At 43.0% G+C, this 21,798-nt stretch overlaps 1 protein-coding gene across 1 annotated transcript; it reads right to left on the minus strand.

Annotated features, from left to right (window-relative positions):
* Window positions 1–6,276: 6,276 nt before the first annotated feature.
* Window positions 6,277–21,313, minus strand: copb2 (COPI coat complex subunit beta 2). Its single transcript, XM_080542935.1, has 21 exons — window positions 21,224–21,313; window positions 19,278–19,415; window positions 18,568–18,654; window positions 17,813–17,939; window positions 17,528–17,676; window positions 17,110–17,256; window positions 16,763–16,862; window positions 16,198–16,340; window positions 15,328–15,527; window positions 14,169–14,279; window positions 13,897–13,985; window positions 13,143–13,249; window positions 12,587–12,730; window positions 11,998–12,128; window positions 11,397–11,604; window positions 10,901–11,011; window positions 9,381–9,595; window positions 8,657–8,933; window positions 8,157–8,237; window positions 7,441–7,671; window positions 6,277–6,690 (listed from the first exon to the last, which is right to left on the minus strand). Exons 1-21 carry the CDS (start codon window positions 21,224–21,226, stop codon window positions 6,595–6,597), a joined length of 2,895 nt encoding a protein of 964 aa, XP_080399061.1. The 5' UTR covers window positions 21,227–21,313; the 3' UTR covers window positions 6,277–6,594.
* Between the last annotated feature and the right edge of the window lie 485 nt (window positions 21,314–21,798).

The following is a 21,798-nucleotide window of genomic DNA, read 5'->3' on the forward strand; positions in this document are numbered from 1 at the left end:
TCGCTGAGACTGTTATGCTGCTCCTGCTGCTGCAGCTTCTCATCCATCATCTCCCTTCTCACTAAGAGTGCCAGTGTTTGGACTTTGCTTTGCACATTCAGGACTTCTTCAGGTGTTAAAAACGTAAGTCTCTTGAACCTCGGGTCCAGGGGCAGTGGAGAGGATCACTGTGTTTGGTGCCGTGCCTGAGGAAGAAGTCTCCCTCTGCCATCGCTGTTGGAGCTGCTCTGTAGCAGTGCGTTGGAAAGCCTGCACCGGAGCTGACTCGATGGTTGCACTCTGGGTGGACTTCCTGATTTTTGGGGGGGTATTTTTTTTGTTTCTGTTTGGAAGGTAGTGGTAACAGGGGGATTAGGGGGGTTATAATGTAGGGATTGGTGCTAAGGTAGGTCTAAAGGCTTTGTCGGTGGACCGGCTTTCAAAAACCCATAACCGGGTGATGGGGGTTAGAGATGTTATTAACCGGGTCTATACTGGGGGGGGGCCCTAGTATAGGAAGCCTTGCCAGAGAGCCCAAATATTGGTCCCTGTGGGGGGTGTCCAGTGGATCAGTTCTGGGGAGGTGTGGAAGTCCTGTGGAGAGAGTCTGGGGATGTGGTTGAGGACCTCAATGGAGTTATTGAGGTTAGTTAGTCTAATTTTCTGGTCCTCAGGTAAGTCAATTGAGAAATTAATTTTGGGGACAAAGATGGTGGCCATTGGGAATTTGGATTTTGCTATGTCAACCATGTTCTTAAGGATTTTATTCAGTAACTCACTCGAGTTCCTATCCCTGTTGTTGAGGCCAAAAGATAGGATTACTCTTTTGACCTCCGGGAAGGGTCGGGGAATCCCTGAGAGAATTGCGGTTGCATGGTCAAGCCTGGCGCCTGGGTAGGTGTCCACCTGGATGTTATTGTCCTGGATTTGGGGGAGTCTCCTAAGATTAGAATCACCCATGATAATGGTCATGTGTGGGGTGGAGGGTCCAGGAGGTTTTATCACCATGATGGTCATGTAGGGTGTGGAGTGCCGTAAGATTAAGGTTGGCAGGTGGGGTGGGGGTGTCCTTATTCGTGCTGGTGCTGGGGTTATGTGTCTTACGGGGTGTTGGGGTAGGAGGGGGACCTAGGGGGAGAGTGATGTTCATTAGGGGGAGGGGGGGGGGTTGGGTTTTTCCTTTTGGAGGTGGGTGTTGATTGGGTGTGTAGGGAGGGGGAGGGGGGTAGGAAGGTCCACCCAGAGTGGAACCCCTTCACAAGTGGAGGTACTGCAGAGATGGTGATGTACTTCTCCCCACTCATGAAAACTGTGGCGCATTCAAAAGGCTCAAGGGCTGTGGAAAGCTCTCCCAGCAGGTTCCACTGTTCTGGTTTCAAATCCAGGTACCTTTTGCCCCTCTGAGTGACAGATGAGTCCGACAGCGTTGCTGTGACAGGCCACCTTTGCTCAAGCAGTCGGCTTATCATGTAGAACGTGCTGTTCCATCTTGTGCTTATGTCCTGGACAAGCCTGTGCTCAGGTGCGGCCATTTGTTGCTGTTTCTCTCTTAGCTTAGTGCAGGCTAGCTCGCTTCTTTTAAAATGCTCCACCAGACACCTTGCAGCCCCAATAGCTTTGTCAATGCTTGGGTGCTTCAATGCAGAATTGATCACGAGTTGCAAGGTATGGCCAGTGCACCGTACGGACATCCACCCATGCTTCTCCTCCAGTATGTTAGCCGCCGCCACAACATTGGCTCCATTGTCATGCACAATGGCGATGATTTTGCTAGGAGGAATTTCAAACCTGGTGGTTACTGCCTCCTCCAACCACTCTGCAATGTTGGATGCAGTGTGTCTGTCATGCAGTGGCATGGTGGTGAGGCAAATTGACTCCATCTTCCAATCAGCTTTGATGTAATGACATGTGATGCCGAGGTATGCTTCAGTGGCTACACTTGTCCACACATCAGTGGTGAGAGCAATTTTGCTTTTGTTGGCCTTTATTGCAATCTTCACTTCCTGGGATGTCTCTTCATATTTCTTCTCCATCAGCTTGGTAAAATGGGTCCTTAATAATAATAAAAAGTCATTTAGCTGACGCTTCGCCATTTACATTTACATTTTTGGCATTTAGCAGATGCCTTATTCCAAAGCGACTTACAATCAATACATTTGAATACTAAGCATGTGAATCAGCAGTCCACCATTCGTTGCAGGAAGAGTACTCTAGCTCGGGCCCGGGGCCACTGATAGGAGGAAAAACCTTCTCCCTATTATCGCCTTCTACTAAAACTTTTTTTTATTTTTTTTATTTTTTATTATTACTGGAGAAACTGAGAAACAGTACAACGGGGGCAATAGAAGTTCTTAGGGACACAGTAGAGGGGAAAGCGGGTGTCTTTAGGAGACGTAGTGGTGAGGGTCGGAAGATGTCTCAGGAGGAGCAGTTAAGGTGTAACCTGAAGAGATGGGTCTTCAGTCTACGACGGAAGATGGGTAGTGACTCTGCCGTTCTGACAGCCGGGGGGAGCTCATTCCACCAGCGGGGAGCCAGACCTCACAAGTGCATCTCCTTACTAATACAAGTGACTATGAGCATACTCCGGTGCTGAAGGCATAGAATGCGAATAGCAAGCTAAAAATACAATAGGTCATTAAGAGGGAGAATCTATTAGATAAACGAGAAGAACTAACAGCCTACAGCTGTGCCAGTGAAACGAACGATCCTCACTTCAAAACGCAACGTATAACTTACCCTGCTGAGCCGTCTTCATCCATCACTGTCACGTGCTTTCTTTTGAGGTATTCTCGCATCACCGTTGTGCTCCCGTGCCATGAAAGGTTGGTTTTGCATAGGTTGCAGCAAATACATTTTTCTGGAGCTTTTAAAGTGAAGTGCTCCCACACCTTGGACGTCTTCGTTCGAGTAGTTTTCTCCGCCATGATTTAAATGGAGCCGCCGCGGCACACCTGGCCAAGTATGAGATCACTTCTTCTTCAGGGCAGGCTACGCAGTACGCAGGCTAATGTCTCTGTTGGACTCCGGTACTGCACGTTACTCACGAGACAGCTCCGCAAGACACAGGAAGTAGGTTTGTTATGGAACAAGACCCGACGAATCGATAATGGAATTCGTCGCCAACGAATTTCATTATCGATTTTTATCGATTTCATCGATTCGTTGTTGCAGCCCTAGTCTTCAGCTTATTTTTAAACACTTCTACTGATTCTGCCTGTCTAATATCCAGTGGAAGACGGTTCCAGAGAGTTGGTGCCCGGAAAGAGAACGCACGCTCACCGATTGTCTTTCTTCTAACCCTAGGAATAATGAGCAGGGCAGAGCCTTGTGAGCGCAAAGCCCTTTATTAAGGGCACATATGGGACGAGACGGTCCTTCAAATAAGAAGGAGCAGTGCCATTTATAGCTTTGTATGTTAACAGGAGCAACTTGAAATCCGCTCTAGCATGGACAGGGAGCCAATGAAGGGAGGCCAGCACTGGTGAGATATGGTCGTATTTCTTGGACCCAGTCAAAATGCGAGCTGCAGCATTTAGCTCGTCTCCGTTTATGTATGTGAATTCATCTTTAGTGGTATTATTAATGGTCAGTTATTTTAACGCAGGGATAATGATGATCAAAATTAAATACCTGCGCAATCCCCTCCTTCGATAACTGGCCGTTTGCATGACTCCCCTTGAGGACAGTGCAATCACTGATTTGGCATTAGTAACACAATGAGGGAAAAAAGTGGATGGCTATGTCAGGAAGGAAGAGACATAATTGATATGCAGGTGGTTTTGATTGGCAAGGTTATAACATCTTCATATATATATATGCACACACACACATACATATACTACCATACAGGCTAAATACTGATCACTTGGCAAATGAATCATCTATTAAAGTAGCAAAGATCACACATTTGCATTGACCGCCAGTCAAACTTCTACCACTTCCTGAGTAAATCCAACGTTCCTACGGTGAGATACGACCGTTTTAACTTGCGCCCCCCACTATATACTAATACTATATCAGGAAGTATTAGCGCTATTGGCCATTACCGTTAGCAACACATTCCAAGCGCTAGCTAGCTAGCAAGCACATCAATGTTTGTTTGCAACAATGAACCATGTGCTTGCCAACCAACATTGATAAAGCCACAGACAGTTCCAAGCCAACTACTTAAATTATTAAATGTTTTAGAAAGCCCATCACATTTTTCAGGACAACACAAGATTTCCATGTTAATTTTCAATTTTGCTCAGTTTCCATACCTTTTCCAGGTATGGAACAGGGCTCAATAATTTCCATGTTTCCCCTGTTTTCCAGGTAGCGTGGCAACCCTGATGTTCTTTCTGCTATTGTGTAGCTGAATAACTGTTAATGTGTTATGTTAACATACCGGACACCTATTCAACCTGTTCTGTGTCCTATTGTGTAGTTGAATAACTTGCTTTTCCAGATTAAATGTCTGTTCTTGGTCTTGGATTTTGTGAAATACATTTCTAAATAAATGTGACAGTCAAGTGCGACTTATGTGTTTTTTCTTCATGGCGCATTTTTTTGCTGGTGCGACTTATACTCCGGAGCGACTTATAGTCTGGAAAATACGGTATGTAGAGAAGAGAGCCTTCAAGGAGATGACCTAAAGAACATGCTGCCCATCTATGGGACTCTTTGGACGCTCTGGTCCTGGAGTGCTACTGCGTGTGCAGGCATCTGTTCCAGCCCAGCACTAACACCCCTGATTAAATAAGTCATTACACAGACTTAAGACCATTTGATAATTTGAAACGGGTGTGTTAGGCCTAGGCTACATGGCGCCGGATTTGGCTGAAACGGCGGTGATCTGATATATCGTTTGCACCTCACGGGCAAACACGACTAAAGAAATAAACATGTGAATACCAAAGCATTTGTAATTGCAACAATTTTCTGTGAGAAGTGCAGGTGTGCCAATGTCTTTTGTGGCCATGACTACATACAGTTATACATTGACACGGTTCACATCACAAATACATAAATGACAATTATTTAAACAAGATATTTACAAGGAGAACAATTATGGCTTGTATCTGAAAAAAAGGGGGGAATTACTAACCCTAACCTGGGTGTATCAGAAGTGTATGTATGTGGGGTACTGAGGAGATCGACTCCTATGGCACAATGCCGCCCTACTAGGTCTTAATGTTATTCCATTCCTGACTGAATTTGAAAGAATTTTGTATTAATTGTGACCTCACAATGAGGTATTATTGCAATCAGGAATCTACTGATGTTAAGGCCGCCTATGGGGATAACTGCTGTAGAAGTCACTCCCCTCAGCAGCCATAATAAGGGATCCCCAGACCCCACATACTTAGTGGTGCAGTCTGCTCTAAGGCGGGTCCAGCTCCACAAGATGATGTATTTCATAAGGTATAGCATTGCAGAAGAGTGTCCTAGCAGTATATAACAGGCAACACAACTACTGTGCTAGAATAGAACCTACTGGTCATCTAGGTTATCATGTCTGGCTGTTTTGTAATTTATAAAGCCTGGGCAAATCCCAGGAAGAAAGTAGCCTCAAAGGAGTGAAGTTAATTTACTGAGCGTGTTTGAAAGGATACATTTTGAGCAGTTTCCGACCTGCGCCAATCAGATCTGTGTTCCAGGAACTCCACCTGCCTACCTGATTTTTATTCGGGGGTATTGGTATTACTTAAGATAAAGAATGAAAGCTGTCTCTCCCCAGTCATGTATGCATGGCTAGCCATGTACACATTGGACACTACAGTGCTATATACCTGTATATCTGCTTCATGAGCAGACTCCCTAGTAAACAAATCAAGTGAGTTTACAAAGCTGGTTGGCTTTAACTCCCATATCATGCTGCGTAGTTCAGCTCACACCCATACCTACTAGTTAGTGTATGTACTACCTATTACTAGTTAGTGTGTATGTACTACCTATTACTAGTTAGTGTGTATGTACTACCTATTAGTGTGTGTAGGCAAACAGCAGCAAAACAAAACAATCCAGTGTTAGAAATAAATAAATGTCAAATAAATAGATGATTTGCTGCTGGGTCTACACCCACCCATACAGGTCAAGGATATTGGGCTTTACACAAGTAACAAATAATGCTAAATAAAGTTTGGTGGTAATCAAATCTCAAGTAATCAAATCCATTAACTGCCCATAGGAGTCACTATGCAGTACTATCCAAACTCACTACAAATGGACAAAGAACATGATATTAAATCCAACTTTCAATATGGTGTCTCTCAGGGGACAAGAAAGATGTGATTGAAGTCACAAGTGTTTATCAAATGTACAGCAATTGAACTTTATTGGCATAAATGAAGTGATTTGCCATTGTACACATGGACAAAATTAAGTATATATAGATCAATGCACAGACAGTAAGTAAAGCACAACTCCTGGATGAAGTACAAAATTCAGAGTCTGCAAAAGACGTACAGTTTATAATATCTCATCTCATCTCAGTCTGTCCTTAGGAGGATCTCATCCTCATCATCTACCAAGTCATCCAACTGCTGTCTTGACTAACAGGACACAATATAAGTACAAATACAAAAGGGGGTTTGGTCTCTTAAATAAATTCCAAGTGGGTATGCTGGGTCTTCAGTCGTCTAAGAAGTCGTCGTCCAGATTGACGTCAGTGGTGTCTATGTCGTCCAGCTCCAAGTTATCCAAATCATCGTCAAGTTCATCAAGGGCCTATAGGAGAAAATAGACAATTAACACCATCAGATAACCCAACCAAGGATACATACGGCTACTCTTTTTCAAATAGTTATAAAAATGTGCAACTTATTGAGGAACGAGCTACCAGGGGTTGGCATATCTCTCAAGAGACCCACAACTTTATGTCAGCTGTTATAATGGGTACAGAGTGATTCATCAAAAAGATGCTAATATAGGCCTTATAAAGCGACATGGTGATCAACGTCTCATGCTTTGAAACTGCAGCATCAAAGCGTGCTCGACTTCACCTTGTGAGCTTAGAATGATAAGGTTCTAGAATATCCGCAGTATCTCCGCAGTTCAGAGATATTGAGCGTCAAAGGTTTTTACATTCCATTATGTTTTGTGAGATGGAACCTTTGTATTTTATGAATTACTAACCCCAAAAAAATCTACATTTTAAAAATAACACCACACAGGCATTAATAAACACCTAATGGATCAGATTATGTAAAAAACTAAATGTTGACAAAAATGGAGATAGAACCTTATAATTCTAACGTCACAACCTTTCAAAGACTTCACTACATCAATATGTATGCCTTTGTTTTGGTAACTTGGTTAAGACCAAAAATGCAAAAAAAAAAAAAAACTTAATCGCTAGCTCAGTGATATCATATTTGGGAACCAACATTTATTTTTTCCCACCAGTACTACTTGATTGCCAACTCCTGGATTGCATTGCTGTGTGTAATTTCTCTCTTTCCATCAAATGTGGCATACCTTGTCCTTCTGCGCCTCTGATGAGCTGGGGCTGTCCTGCTCCTGCTCCTCCTCCTCCTCACCCTCCTCCTCCTCCTCCTGTGCAGCTGTGGGCTCAGGTTCTGGCTGTGGCTCGGAAGGAGTCATGGCTGCTGCTACTGCTACTGCTGCAGCCCTGTGAGCCGACACTGCTGCCAACAGGGATTCCATCACGCCTGCAGCCGACGCCGTCTCCTTGCTGTCGTCAGACAGCTGGAAAGAGAAAGAGAGAGACATGAGCACTACTACACACGCAATAATGCACATATACACACAAACAGCTATGCAGCATTATGGTTCCTTTTCTGTATGGTGACTTTTCTGACTTCATTTTTTTTACAATTTCAATGTATGACATCATTTAAAAGCTTACAATCTGTAGTTTCAGACGATGTAAACATGCATTAAATGACTTAGGCAACTGGTTTATGATGATTTGACTAGCTGGTGTCACAAATGTGGGTCTTTATTCATGAGCTCCGGGCTTGTATTCATCTCTATTGAGCGATGGTCTTATACCAGGGTATATACAGGAATCCTGAGGTTCATTTGAAAGTGACAGTTGGATCTAAGTGGCAGTTGACACTAGAACAGCCGTGTCTATGTTACCTACGGCCTTATATGGTATTATAGGGATCTTAAATGTCTAGGATGAAAGAAAATGGCCAGATTGACTGTAGTTTGAATGACAGACTAACCTGTGTGACGGGTGGGGAGGGGAAGACTCCTGTGGCCTCATAGCCCTTGGCCTCCTCCAGGACATTCCTCTCTTCATTGGGCTGGAGAAGAAACAAATGTTACAGTTATTAGTTGGTAAATGCACAGATGAGTGAAAATTATTATTTCAAATGTTTGAAAGAAAGTCTATGTGAACTTTGACAAAAAACAACAACATTATCACACCAACTCATGACATTAGAATTATAAGGTTCTATCTCCATTTTTGTCAAAGTTGAGTTTTTTACATAATCTGATCCATTAGGTGTTTATTAATGCCTGTGTGGTGTTATTTTTTTAAATGTGTTGAGTTAGTAATTCATAAAATACAAAGGTTCCATCTCACAAAACATAATGGAATGTAAAAACTTTGACGCTCAATATCTCTGAACTGCCCTAAACGGAGATAGAACCTTATCATTCTAAGCTCACAAACTCTCTGATGGAAGATGAGCCTGAGCGAGCTACACTCTGAACTCACAGTGACCAGAGGGTAGTCTGTGGCCGGCCTGGAGTTGCCCAGGCAGGTCTCTCTGAGGAACTGCTCAGCCACGAAGGCCTCCTTCAGCCCGGGGAACAGGTTCTCGTACTCTGTGGGGTCGGCCAGCGACTCGGCAGCCTTCTGGTTGACCTTGGCCAGGCTCTCCCTCCACAGCTTCACTACCCGGGACACCTGGCTGGGCAGATAGGTGCGGGCCAGGAACGCCGCCTCAGGCAGACGGTTAGTCCGGATCAGCAGCTCCAGACAGTGGTCCAGTCTAGGAGTTAGGGGGGTAGAGTGAAGTTGAAAGATAAAACACTCATTCTGATCATATATTATAACTAGGTCATGGTCCATCTACATTTAAATGTAAAAAAATAAATAAAAACGTTTTGCATGAGCATTATAACAGCGTACTGTGAGGTTTGCTACAAACAGATCAAAACGTATTTCAATACCAAATCAATAAATTAGCAAAGATGGCTATGTATGTACTTGATTTAGCAAAACTCTCAAAAGCTGTTTAAATCTAAAAGCTGTTAACCTAAAAGCTGTTTAAATCTAAAAGCTGTTAACCTAAAAGCTGTTTAAATCTAAAAGCTGTTAACCTAAAAACTGTTTAAATCTAAAAGCTGTTAACCTAAAAACTGTTTAAATCTAAAAGCTGTTTAAACCTAAAAACTGTTTAAATCTAAAAGCTGTTAACCTCTCCTGGCACACTTACTTCCCCTGCAGGAAGTAGGTCATGAAGGCCACGTTGTTCTTGCCGTCTCTCTCCGCCCCCTCGGCCAGTTTGCCCACCATGGCGGCGTTGCCCGAGGCGGTGGCCAGGAGCAGCAGGCCGCCGTAGTCCTGGGCGTGGTGGAGACACTCCTGCGCCAGGGTGAACTGGCACTTACTGATGGCCAGCTCTGCCAGCTGCTTCCACTTCTGCTCAGACTGGCAGGAGAGGAGAACATGGATTTGTTTATTCAGGGGTGCAAACTGGTGATGGCCCAAAAAGGTGACACTTTTTTTTTTTGTGGCTAACCTTATGGGGGGGGATAGCGCTAGCACTAATGGTGTTAAATAGATATCGCTAGCACTAACGGTGGTCTAACAATGATGCGTGTGTAAGTAGCGGCAGCCCTGACCTTAACACCTGCAGAATTACTTCTAAAACAGTTTACTGTGACTGTGTTCTCCACGCTGTCTGGAATTGTACCTAGCTGCCTGAAGCTAAAAGTTATTTCAACAGCAGCAGAGTTTAGCAGACAGGGAGATTAGTTAGCTCGCACATCATGAAAATATTTTTGCCGCAGATCTACACGATTCACACGGATGACATATTTTGAGATAAAAACGGCTAATTTAGCAGAAAGGTGACAAGTTTGCACCCCTGCAAATAGGGACCATTCATCCCTCCTGTCCAGACGTTCTCAACCATCTTTAGACCGACCCCAATTTGATTTACCATTTGTAAAAAAAAGATTAATAGAATAAAAACCTGAAGGCACTAACATTAGAAATCAGACAGTAACTCTCTTTTTCTTTTTTTCTTTCTACAATGCTGAATGCTGCTGTTTAAATAGTTTTAACTTTAAACCAGTTGGTCACTGAGTACTGCAGAGTACTGTTTTTGTTGCTTGAATAAAGGCTGGCAGTCTTTAATAGCCAACTGTTGTTGTGGACTATATACTGGGGAAGTATTTGTTATTATTCAGGAGTAAAAATAAATAAATAATAATAATAATAATAATAATACATTTATTTTATAAGGCGCCTTTCAAGGCACTCAAGGTTGTTTTTGTTACAAATATCGGATAGATATCAGTATCGCAGATACCTGAAGCCCAGATACCTGAAGCCCAGATATTGGTAGTGAAAAAGTGGGATCGGGACATCCCTGATGACAGATAATAATTGACAGTCCAAATACAAAGAGTAATCTAATGAAAACTATTTTAAAATAACAACGATAGAGGCTTACACTTCTGACACGTGGTCCTCCAAAGCAGTTTCATGATGACTAATTACCGTTATTGACGTCATGAATATTAACGTTATATTACTTTTGCAATTATGATTAAATACTACTTCAGTAATGATTGTCAATCATGTTATACCCTTGTTCATCACATTAAAAAAAAATATTATAACAGTGATTGTGATATTCCCTTGCTACTTTAAATCAGATGTATGAAAATGCAAAAGGCTTCCTCTTTCCAACACTTATGGAGGCCAGGGCACTGTAGTAGCTCTCACCTCTGCCTCCACAGCCAGCTGGTAGGCGATCTTCAGCTCTCCAAGTTGCAGAGCCAACTCAAACCTGTGCTCTGGGTCTGAGGACACAGCCAGAGCCTGCTGCTTGAAACCCTGGAGGACAAAACAAAACAATACAAGTAAGCATAATAACATAGTACACAACAGTACACACACAGTGAGTGCACTGATACAATGCACACACAGTGTGTGTACACACAGGCACACACACACGCACACACACACACACACACACACACACACATACACACACACACACACACACACACACACACACACACACACACACACACACACACTTTGATTGATAATTCAAAAACTCCATGTCACTATCAAAGCGAGATTTAGGGAAGAGTTGAAGTACTTAAAAGCAAGACTAGATGAAATGTGACGAAAGATGAAACTGACCCAAATTCTATAGCTTCCCCTCTTCCCCTCTCTCTCTCGTTTCCTCCGTGCATAGGAAGGAAGTGCTGACCTGTTTCTCCAGGAAGTGGGCCACCCTGGTCCTCTGCTCCTTGGGGATGGTGGGCAGCACCTTGTCTGCCATGCTGAAGTCCCGGCGCATGACAGCTGTCTGGTACTCCAGCACCGACACCAGGAGGGAGTAACTCACAATGTTCAGCTCCTTGTCCCCCAAGTACAGGCGGTCATCCTTGGGGATGTAGCCCAGCAGGTACATAGTCCTGTGGATGGAATGAATATGGTTCATACAGGCCAAATGTATATGTAAGGGGTGCATGTAGGGGATCCCCCCCATCCTTGCACAATTTTATTCTGGCAGTTCAATCAATGACTGAAACAGACCCTTAAGGTTTGGGGGGGCAATTGGAGGACACATACACTATGTTCCCAAACAGGAAATTGAAGGAATGCTGGAGGAACTTCAAGCTCTAGTGAACCATTACACCCCTAGCATACACTATGAAAGACAAAGGCAAGCTAGCTACCAGACCCTTTGGAAATAGCGACATCAAATGTCTCCAATAACCCCCTGATCCACTTTCATAGCTTTGGCTATTGATCTCCACTTATTCTGCAGTCCATTTTCCAATCCTCTTTTCCCTTGCTTGTCATACCTGTCCAGGTGAGCTATGGTGACGATCTCTCCCCCCACAAAGTAGTTGAGCCTGTTGACAGAGCTGGTGTAGATGAAGCAGTCTCCCACCCAGAGCCCCGTCTTCACTATCTCCTGGATCTCGCCCTGGACCTGAGGTGATGTCCACAACATGGCAAACAGGTTAGCATCAAGGAGGTGCTGCTGCGGTTTGTGTTTACTGGTTGCACAGTTGACCAGCGCTCTCTGCTGGCCTGGAAGACTATGAACCAACACTGAGGACCTGTTGTGTACTTGGAATACTCCCTTCCTTGAATTAATTAATTATCAACATAGGTGAACGTAAGGTTTATGCTTCTGTTGAGCCCGAGTTTCCAGTGGTAACCATCAGCCTAGTAGTCGGGTAGTTGGTTCTAGCCACCATCAGTTCAGTACACAAACTTGGAAAACTTCATATACACACCAGGGTATATACAGGAATCTTGAGGTTAATTTGAAAGTGACAGTTGGATCTAAGTGACAGTTGGATCTAAGTGACAGTTGACACTAGAACAGCCGTGTCTATGTTACCTACAGTACACAAACTTGGAGAACTTCAGATACACACGTACCTCAAAGGCGTCCTCAATGCCGTCCTCAGTCACCCCCTCGTTGGACTCCTGGGACGCGGCCACCTTCTCAGACAGGTATTTCAGGATGAAGAAGGACTCCTCTGTGGCGATGCACACCAGCTCACCTGAGTCTGACCAGAAGATCTGCAGAGGGGAGAGAGAGAGAGAGAGAGAGAGAGAGAGAGAGAGAGAGAGAGAGAGAGAGAGAGAATGAATCTATGAACTATGTATCCATATTGTGAAGCATTGTAAATGGTAAATGGTAAATGGACTGCACTTATCTAGCGCCTTTTTTGGTCCTCCAAAGCGCTTTACAACGGCCTCTCATTCACCCATTCACGCACACACCAATGGAGGCCAAGCTACCATGCAAGGCGCCGGCCCGCTCACTGGGAGCAATTTGGGGTTCAGTGTCTTGCCCAAGGACACTTCAGCATGTGGCCAGCCGGGGCTCGAACCGCCGATCTGCCAACCTTGCGGTCATTAGACGGCGGCTCTACCTCCAGCGCCACAGCCGCCCCGCATTGTGATGCTTTCTTTCTGAGACTGTACTTACATGTTTGGGCTGGATCTCAATGCGGCGGATCAGCTCTGTGTTCTCCCAGTCGTAGAAAGCCAGACCGTTCACTGACCTGACCCCAAGCAGGAAGCCTCCATAGACACCTGCAGGAATTAATAGAGAAACTCACAAATTATGGTGATATTATGGTGAAAAAGTAGTATACTTAAGTGTGTTAAAATTATACGTTATATTGACCAAAGTTATTAAAAGTATACTTTTGCTTTTTGTGCTTAATTTAAAGTATACTTAAATTTAAATGTACTTTTAAAAAGTGTACTTCAAAATAGTTTAATTAAGTTCAACTTAAGTGTATTAAAAATAAATATACTAATTGTGCAATACTTAGTGCTATTTCAGTATACTTATAAAAAGTGTACTTTAGTTTCAGTGTATTTTTAAAGTTCCACTTTTGTATGTGAAAATACACTAAATATATTTCTAATTGTGCTTTATTACAATTTAATTACAACTAAAATATACTTATTACAAAAATAGTAGTCCCAAAAAGTCAAGCTTTAAGTTAACTAATCATGAACATACTTCAAGTATACTGATGATTAGTCTGACTGCAAGTACACAAAAGTATACTAAGATTTAATATACTTAAGTACATTTATTTTTCACCAGGGTAATACCAGGAGTTCCAAGGGTAACGGTACTTGAGGGAAAGTTCAATCACAGCCATCATAAGAATGTTTATGCACTCTGTGTTCATTCATCTACTTCCCACTTGTTCTATGCACTTTACCTTCAGCACCAAAGTCTGGTTTGAAAGCCTTCTTCTCCTTGAAATTCTTGAATATTTTGACCACACTACTACTTTCTCTGATGGCATACCTGTGACAAAACAGACAATAACATTTACGTTATAAGCATGTCACTTTAAAGCCAGACAATCAATATTTACAACTGACATGTTAGTAAAGACAGTGCCCTGCGTAGATAATGGGACAATGAAGTATTTGTTCAATGTGTGACTGTGTGTGTGTGTCTCTGTGTGTATACGAGCGTTTAACTTACTCAGAGGAGTCGTGGGCCCAGACAAACTCCTGTGCGGATCCAAAGCTCTTGTTTCTCAGTGCCATGGCAGTGTAGATGATGTACTCTCCATCTCCACACACCACTACAAACCTGGCAACACAAACATGTTCATATGGGTTACAGAGTGGCTCTAGCTCAGGTACAAAGCAAGCACATATTAACACCAACAAAAAGAAGCAAGAAACTTTTCTTTTAAAAATATGTTTTTAGGGCATTTCTGCTTCATTGGGATAGAGACAGAAGAGATTGACAGGAAGGACAAGTGAGGAGGGATGACACGCAGGATAGGACGATGGCCAGAATCAAACCAGGGACCCTGCGATTACGTAGCATGCGCCTTAGTGACCTACACCACCCAGGTGCCCCTGCTATTTTCTAAATATTCTTGTGTATTATAGGCCTTAACCAGGCAGTACAAAGAAAATATAGTTTGTACTCGCACAATAAATGATAAATAAATAAATATATTCCATCAGGACAAAAAGTTTGACCCACAGAGGCTTCATCAGTGTCATAAATCAACACGTTGCTCTCTAGTGCACAGGGTTTCCAAAGTTAGTGCACAGGGGTTCCCCTCCCATTTTATTAACCATTAAACAGTTCCTTGAGATGAGGAAGACGAGGCAGATAGCAGACTTACACATGTGAGTGAGTGAGACACCGTTGCAGTGATCTGGGTGGTGTGTGTCAAGTGTAACAGATTTTTTCATCTTATAAATGCTTTAACATTATATGTATTGTATGTATTAATGTTGTATTCATTTTCACACTGAATGTGACAGTATGTTTCCGTGGGGTGAGTTCCCGTGGGATTGTTGTGTGTCTGACTGTCCTGTTTGTGAGCACAGAGCTGTTTGGGCCTTGTGTTCGTAAACAGTTCGTTTAGGACTCTGCTGTCGGTCCCACGGGAACTTACTCCATCAGCAGACTCGTTATCAATGTTATGACTATGTTGACAGTATATCAAATGTACTATGTGAGAGTTTGGTGTCGGTCCTTGAAAGCTTCCCGTTGAGAAGTTGACTGTCCGCTCTAGAGCCGTAAAATATCATTTTCTTCAATAAATATTATACCTAGATTTAAAGCAAGTTCCTATCTTGAGTCTCGTTAATAATCCACGACACAAGTCTAGACTGACCTTCCGTTGGGGTTGTGCTGGATGGTCTGGGGGTAGATCTCACAGCTGCCCATGTCTTTGACAGCCAGAGGCAGCCTCTCTCCATCCTTTATCTCCGCGTCGCCCATGGCCTTCAGGTTGGCCTGCTGCACCTCTGAGTGCTTGGCCCAGATGATCTTCCCGTTGGTGTCCATGGACATGGCTGGCTCCTCACGGCCCAGCTAGAACACATGAATCACCAACGATGTTGAGAAGAGAGCGGTCACAAAATAGTAAAAATGACAGTTGGTGCATAAAGCATTTAAAGATTTTGTATAAAACACAAATCAAGAAAGAAACAACCACATTTTTCAACAAAGAAGTCCTCAAAATTGTATATATTTAGATTTTCTTTCTTTTTCTCAAATATCGATATTTGGCGACGTGAATCGATAACGTATCGCAAGAGGGCACGATAATCGCCGTATTTATATTTTGTCCCACCCCTAGTTCTAATTTATTATTTACTTACTATTATTTACTTACTTACTAATAAGCATTTTGTACACCCATTCGGTTGTTAAGTCGTGACGTGTTTCCGGGTCCAAAGTTGGCTGAGGCGCTGTCTTCGAAATGCCTCAGTAATAATAATAATTCATTATATTTATATAGCTTTTCTGAGGCTCAAAGACGCTGACAAATATGGGAAAAACAGGAAAGTGCTGTGTCCCTTGTTGTATGAATAGATCCGAGTCTAAAAAACGATTGAACTGTCATTCTACCGCTGTAGTACACTGGTACTCTGGTGCAGGGAATTTCTGGTTTGGACCCGGAAATTGCTAAACATCATGTTTGACGTCAGACTTAACAACCGAATTGGAACAACAACACAGCCATTGATATTCCCTGCACCTTGATGATGATGCTGCCTTCGTCATAGCCCAGAGCCACGTTGTTGGAGCCTCGCAGGCCACAGACACACCACACGCGCTCCATGCCGTAGTTCAGCGTACTCTCCAGACGATACGTGCTCGAGTGCCATATACGCACTGTACCTATGGAACCAGAGAGAAAGATATGTGTTGATTAGATTGGTGTATGTATTGTGTATAAGCAATAATCGCGATATGCAACTATACACAAGTTTGGAAGGTAGAAAGAAGCAAATATCAAGAACTAAAGATTCTGAAAATCTACCAAATGTAAAATAATGGAAATACAAATTCAGACTCCCAGGAGTCACGGGAATACAGCTAGAATCAGGAGTACCCGTTTAAACATGCAAAAACAATAGACCCTACAGACCCTACAATTCTGGCCATCAGTACCACTTTGAGATACCAGGGTATATACAGGAATGTTGAGGTTAATTTGAAAGTGACAGTTGGATCTATGTGACAGTTGACACTAGAACAGCCGTGTCTATGTTACCTATATATAATCTACTACCGGTGTCCATGGTGTAAAGTTGACTCACCATCCTCTGAGCCTGTGATGATAATCGGCAGCTCCGGGTGGAAACTCACACACGACACGTTCTGGGCATGACCCTCCAACGTCTGCACACATGTCTTATTCTACAAACAGGAAAGAAAGAAAGAGAGAATATTTTACATCTCTGCAGCAGAAGGTCTTATGTGTGGGCAAACTTTTCCAGCTGTAACTATGTTGCAGATGGAAGGCATATGAACTCACTGTTGAAATTAAATGTTATTTTGACAAAACTGGTCATTAAGAGGTCATATAGAGTGAAGCAGGAGGCATAGTGAACAGCTTGTGGTGGTCTGTTTGTTGTGTTTGTTGAATCTTCCCCACTGCTCTCACCTGGTAATCCCAGATCTTGACCAGGCGATCGTCGGCCCCTGAGATGAGGTAGGGCTTGTCCCCTCCGCTGTAGTAGTCGATGCAGTTGACCCCTTTCTCGTGGCCCTCCAGTGTGAAGTTGGGAGACGAGGAGCCCAGCTGCCACACCTTAGACAGGACAGAGGGAGTGTCAACACTACCAGAAACACACAGCCCATCAAAACATAACAAGTGTACAAGTGTACACCCTGATAATCTGTTTTAGAGTGCTGTCCCCCCATTGCTCACAGGGAGGGCTTTCTTCTTGCAGGGGTGCAAACTGGTGATGGCCCAAAAAGGTGAAAACGAAGAAAATGATCAATGCGTGGCTAACCTTAGAGGAGACACATCTTTCACCAGTTTCATTAAAATTGGGCCAATCGGTGTAACCGTCTCTCACCTTGATGGTCCTGTCCAGAGAGGCGCTAGCGAACTGGTTGTTGTCTTTGGGGTTGATGACGATCTGCATGACGTAGTGAGTGTGTCCCTCGAACACCTGACTGCAGGACCATTTCTTCTCCCAGTCCCACAGCTTGATAAGCATGTCATCTAGATACACGCACACACACAAAATTAGGTATTTCCTATCCTTCACAAGTACATATAAAGTGTAAGAGAATGATGTGGCATGTTTGAGTAGTAAAGACATTCATAACATAACATAAATAAAGTGCTGATGATGTACCACTGCTTGTGAGGATGTAGGGCTGTGTGGGATGCACTGCGATGCAGCGGATGTAGTCTGAGTGGGCCTCGAACATGTGAACTCGCTCCAGGGTGTTGTAGTTGAACACACGGATCTGCATGTCATCCTAAAGAGGGGGGATAGGGGGAGAAAACAATTATATGACCCTGCAAGGGGATAGTACTGGTCTCCATTCATCCGTTTGCAAAGAAGTGGTTTAACTTGGTTAAGAACTTCCTACTGTAAAAAACAATAAGTCAGTTTCACATACAGAGCTTTAAGCCTAGTCCTGGACTAAATCACACTTTCACGGTTCTCTTTCATAGTATTCGTTTCGTATCTCACTATGGGAACGCCCCCTGCGTGACCTCATCAGAAGCTGAATTACACTGCGCCAGCCCATTGGCTGGCCCAGGTGACGCTTGTGTCAGGAGGGACGGGACCCTCCGCCTACACACGGCGTCTGTCGTCATTCAAAACAAGCAACCTCTTCCTCGCTTCTAAAGCAAGGAGGGTGGTCCGGTGAGATACTCACGAATACTACTCAGAGAACCGGGGTTATGTAAATAACCTTAAGTTTCACAGACAAGGCTTAAGCCTAGTCCTGGACTAAAATCACACTTTCAATGTAAAATCTCCTTTGAAGATGCGTTTTAATCTAGGATTAGTCTTGAACATTGTCTGTGAAACCTGCCCCATAGTGTCACAAGTTGTCCTTTAATTTCATCATATCACAATCTTGTACTGTCACTCACCGCTCCTGTTATGACCCAATTCTTCCGGGCTACAAACTTTGATGCCCTCACTGGAAGGTCGCACACCTCAAAGGTCTTCACCAAGGTCTACAAAACAAAACAAAACAGTTATGCCTCGATACACCTTTTGATTAGTGGGCTTTTCATCTGCATGGCAGTCCTCCGCATCAGCATGACTGATGCTGTGTGGTGGTGATTGGTGTGTTTGTGTACATTAGCCCTGAACATGCCCTAGAAAAAGATGTAGGCTATTCTAGGCTATGCAACCCCCTATTCCTTGTTGCCTCAATGAAATCACTACTCCATATTAGAGATATGTTATTGTCCAAAATGAAACTCTTTAACTGTAACTCTTTTTAACTCTTTTTTTTACTTTTACGTGCACATTTTGTCAACCACCTCCTTGGAGAAATGTTGTGTATGCGCAATACTTCTCCATCTTCTTCTACAAACATGACGTATGAAAGTAGTGCATGCATTGGATGGGGGAGGCAGTCGACAAAAGGAGAGTTGAGGATATAAGCAGTCAAAGAAGGTCTTTAGATTGGTGAGTCATCACATGTCAGAATATTAGCTTGAGAGAGCACTTTGTTGATTTTGTGGAGGTGCCATTGATAGGTGGTTGCATGGTCTAGAATGCATGCCATTCTAGAATGTTCAGGGCTGTGTGTGTGCGTATGAGGGTTAGAAGTTTATTTATTCTCTTCTACCTGTGTTTCGTGGTTCCAGACGCAGACGCTGCCGTTGTACAGGCTGGCCAGCATCCATGGCTCCGTCGGGTGAAGGTCGACACTCTTCACACGGTCCGACCGGGCCGTCAGCTTCCGCTTGATGTCCAGCCTGAGAGGCTGTAAGGCAGAGAGAGATGCTGTCAGACGTACTGCACTTTATAAGTTGTAAATATTGACAATGTTCTTGTTGTGGTTATGTGTGTACACATGTCCATGTGATAGTTATGTGCAATGTGTGTATGTTTTTGACACTGCTGTATTGAGCTTTTTCCACCTGTACCGAAAACAAATTCCCACCGACCTAGGTCGTGTGGTCATTAAACGATTCATTCATTCATTCATTCATTCATTCAGTCAGTCAGTCAGTCAGTCAGTCAGTCAGTCAGGTCGGGCCAAATGACATCCTATCTAGTGCTTGTGCTTTCCCTGGCTGTAGAGGATACATATGCTAGTGACAGCTAACATGACTACATCAATCTGCTATCTGAACCATTTGGTAGCCCGAGAAAACTAGTTTTAGTAGCCCCATCTGTTGTAGGCTATATCTTGTTGTATTCACTCATATGATCATGGATCATGCTTCTTTTGCGTTACTTCCATAAGTGTGTTAGGCTACACAGCATTTAGTCACACAGCATTTAGTCAATCAGGTTGTCTAAAATAAAAGTATAAACGTTAGCCTATAAATGTTCAAAATTAAAGTGATGCTTACTGAATAAGGAACCAACAATTCAAACAAGTGACATTCAAACTTGTACAGGGAGCAGTGATCACTTTGATTTTGAACATTTAGGCCTATGACTTATTCTGGGAAACCTGATTGGCTGAACATTGTATACTGTACAGCCTAAAACCTATGGAAGTAAAAAAGCATGACCCACTTCAAAAAGTGTGTCATCTTTTCAGACCAGGCAGGACTCATTTGCAGAGTTGTTTCCAATGCTAGCTTGCAATATAAAAAAATATAATCTTTAAGGAGCTACTTTCAGCAAAGGATATACCAAACTAGTCCGAGCCTTATCACAACGAGGTTAGTTGAACACTGAATCTAAAATAATGTCTTTATTTTGTAGGTTAAACTTTCATTGCCTATGGGTTTGTAGTGTCATTATCTAAATAGTCAGCTGCCATCAATCACCTGCACTGTAGTTAAAATACAAATGTTCTCCACTGGTACTTCCGTACCCCGTTAGAAGTGACGTCACACTTCGCCATCACTTCTAGCTATAACATTTAGATCACGAATATTATTTCAAAAGCTGGTTATAAAGTTATCTCTATATATATGTAAAAAAAGCACCATTTCGGGTGGGATCTCATGTGAGCATTGTGAAAATGGGAGATGGAGCTATAACTAGTTTTAGTTGGAAGTATGTGTATCTAGATGGCACCTAAACTAGTTACGTTGACAATACGACAGTCACAGTGGCACAGTACAATAACTTCTATTTAGTACATGTTACTAGCATATATATACACACTATATATAGCTTATATACACACTATCCTTTACACACGAGTAACATTCGTTTGCAGAAATGTTAGTACCAGAAATGTTAGCTAGTAAAATGCTCCAGCCAGACCAGTGTGTCAATCAGCATCCTTCCTTTCTACGAACGACGTGGTTATTATGCAGCATTGTCGACAGATCCTATGTTATGTTAGCTACATGATCAGGGTCGACAGCTACTAACGTTAGCTAGATTGCCTATAACGACATGCTAATGGTGTGGTGTGATGTGGTGTGGTGTGGTGGTCAGTGGACGCAGGCTAGCTGAGCCTGGGCCTGTGATTATATTCAAGACTTGCAGAGTCGAGAGCCCTCTATATCAAACTACTATCCTTATATGTCATATATAGGGTATGTATAGAGTGTCCTAGATGTAATACGTCATCTCGTACAACAAATTACACAATTGTCTTACCATCTTTTCTCCCCGGTTGTCTCTGTTTAGGTGTGAATAGTCCTTGAATGGTCGGTGCTGCGTTTCTGTAGACGGACTGTCTGAGCGACGTGGAACTTCCTGATGCTGCGCGCGCAGAGTGCGCAGGGAAAATGATGACGTGCCATTGGCCCATTTCGAGGTTAATTCGGGTCAAAAATATTTTTGGGGAAATACCATTACAATTAACTACAACTTTGATATAATAGTACTAATCATAATAGGAGTGTTTAACCATAATGAATCGATGTTATGATCGAATGTATTGATGCTGAGTACAGTGGGTGTGGAAAAAATGTGGGCACCCCTGGTTTAAATGTCTGTTACAATTCATCTCCAAGTGATTGACTTGGAGCAAACCTGAACACTAAATAAATGCCATAAAGTTAAACATGACATATTTCTGCACATTTTAAAGCAAGGTTTATTTTTATTTGTCAGAGTTTTTAAATTATATAAAAAAGGAAAAGGGCCTTAGACAAACGTTTAGGAACCCTTTTGGATTATTATTGTTACCTTTTGAGAAGATGATTACTAAGGCCCAGACCAAGGTGATT

The sequence above is a fragment of the Nansenia antarctica genome (assembly GCF_963989245.1).
Source record: "Nansenia antarctica genome assembly, chromosome: 12".
Lineage (NCBI taxonomy): Eukaryota > Metazoa > Chordata > Actinopteri > Argentiniformes > Microstomatidae > Nansenia > Nansenia antarctica.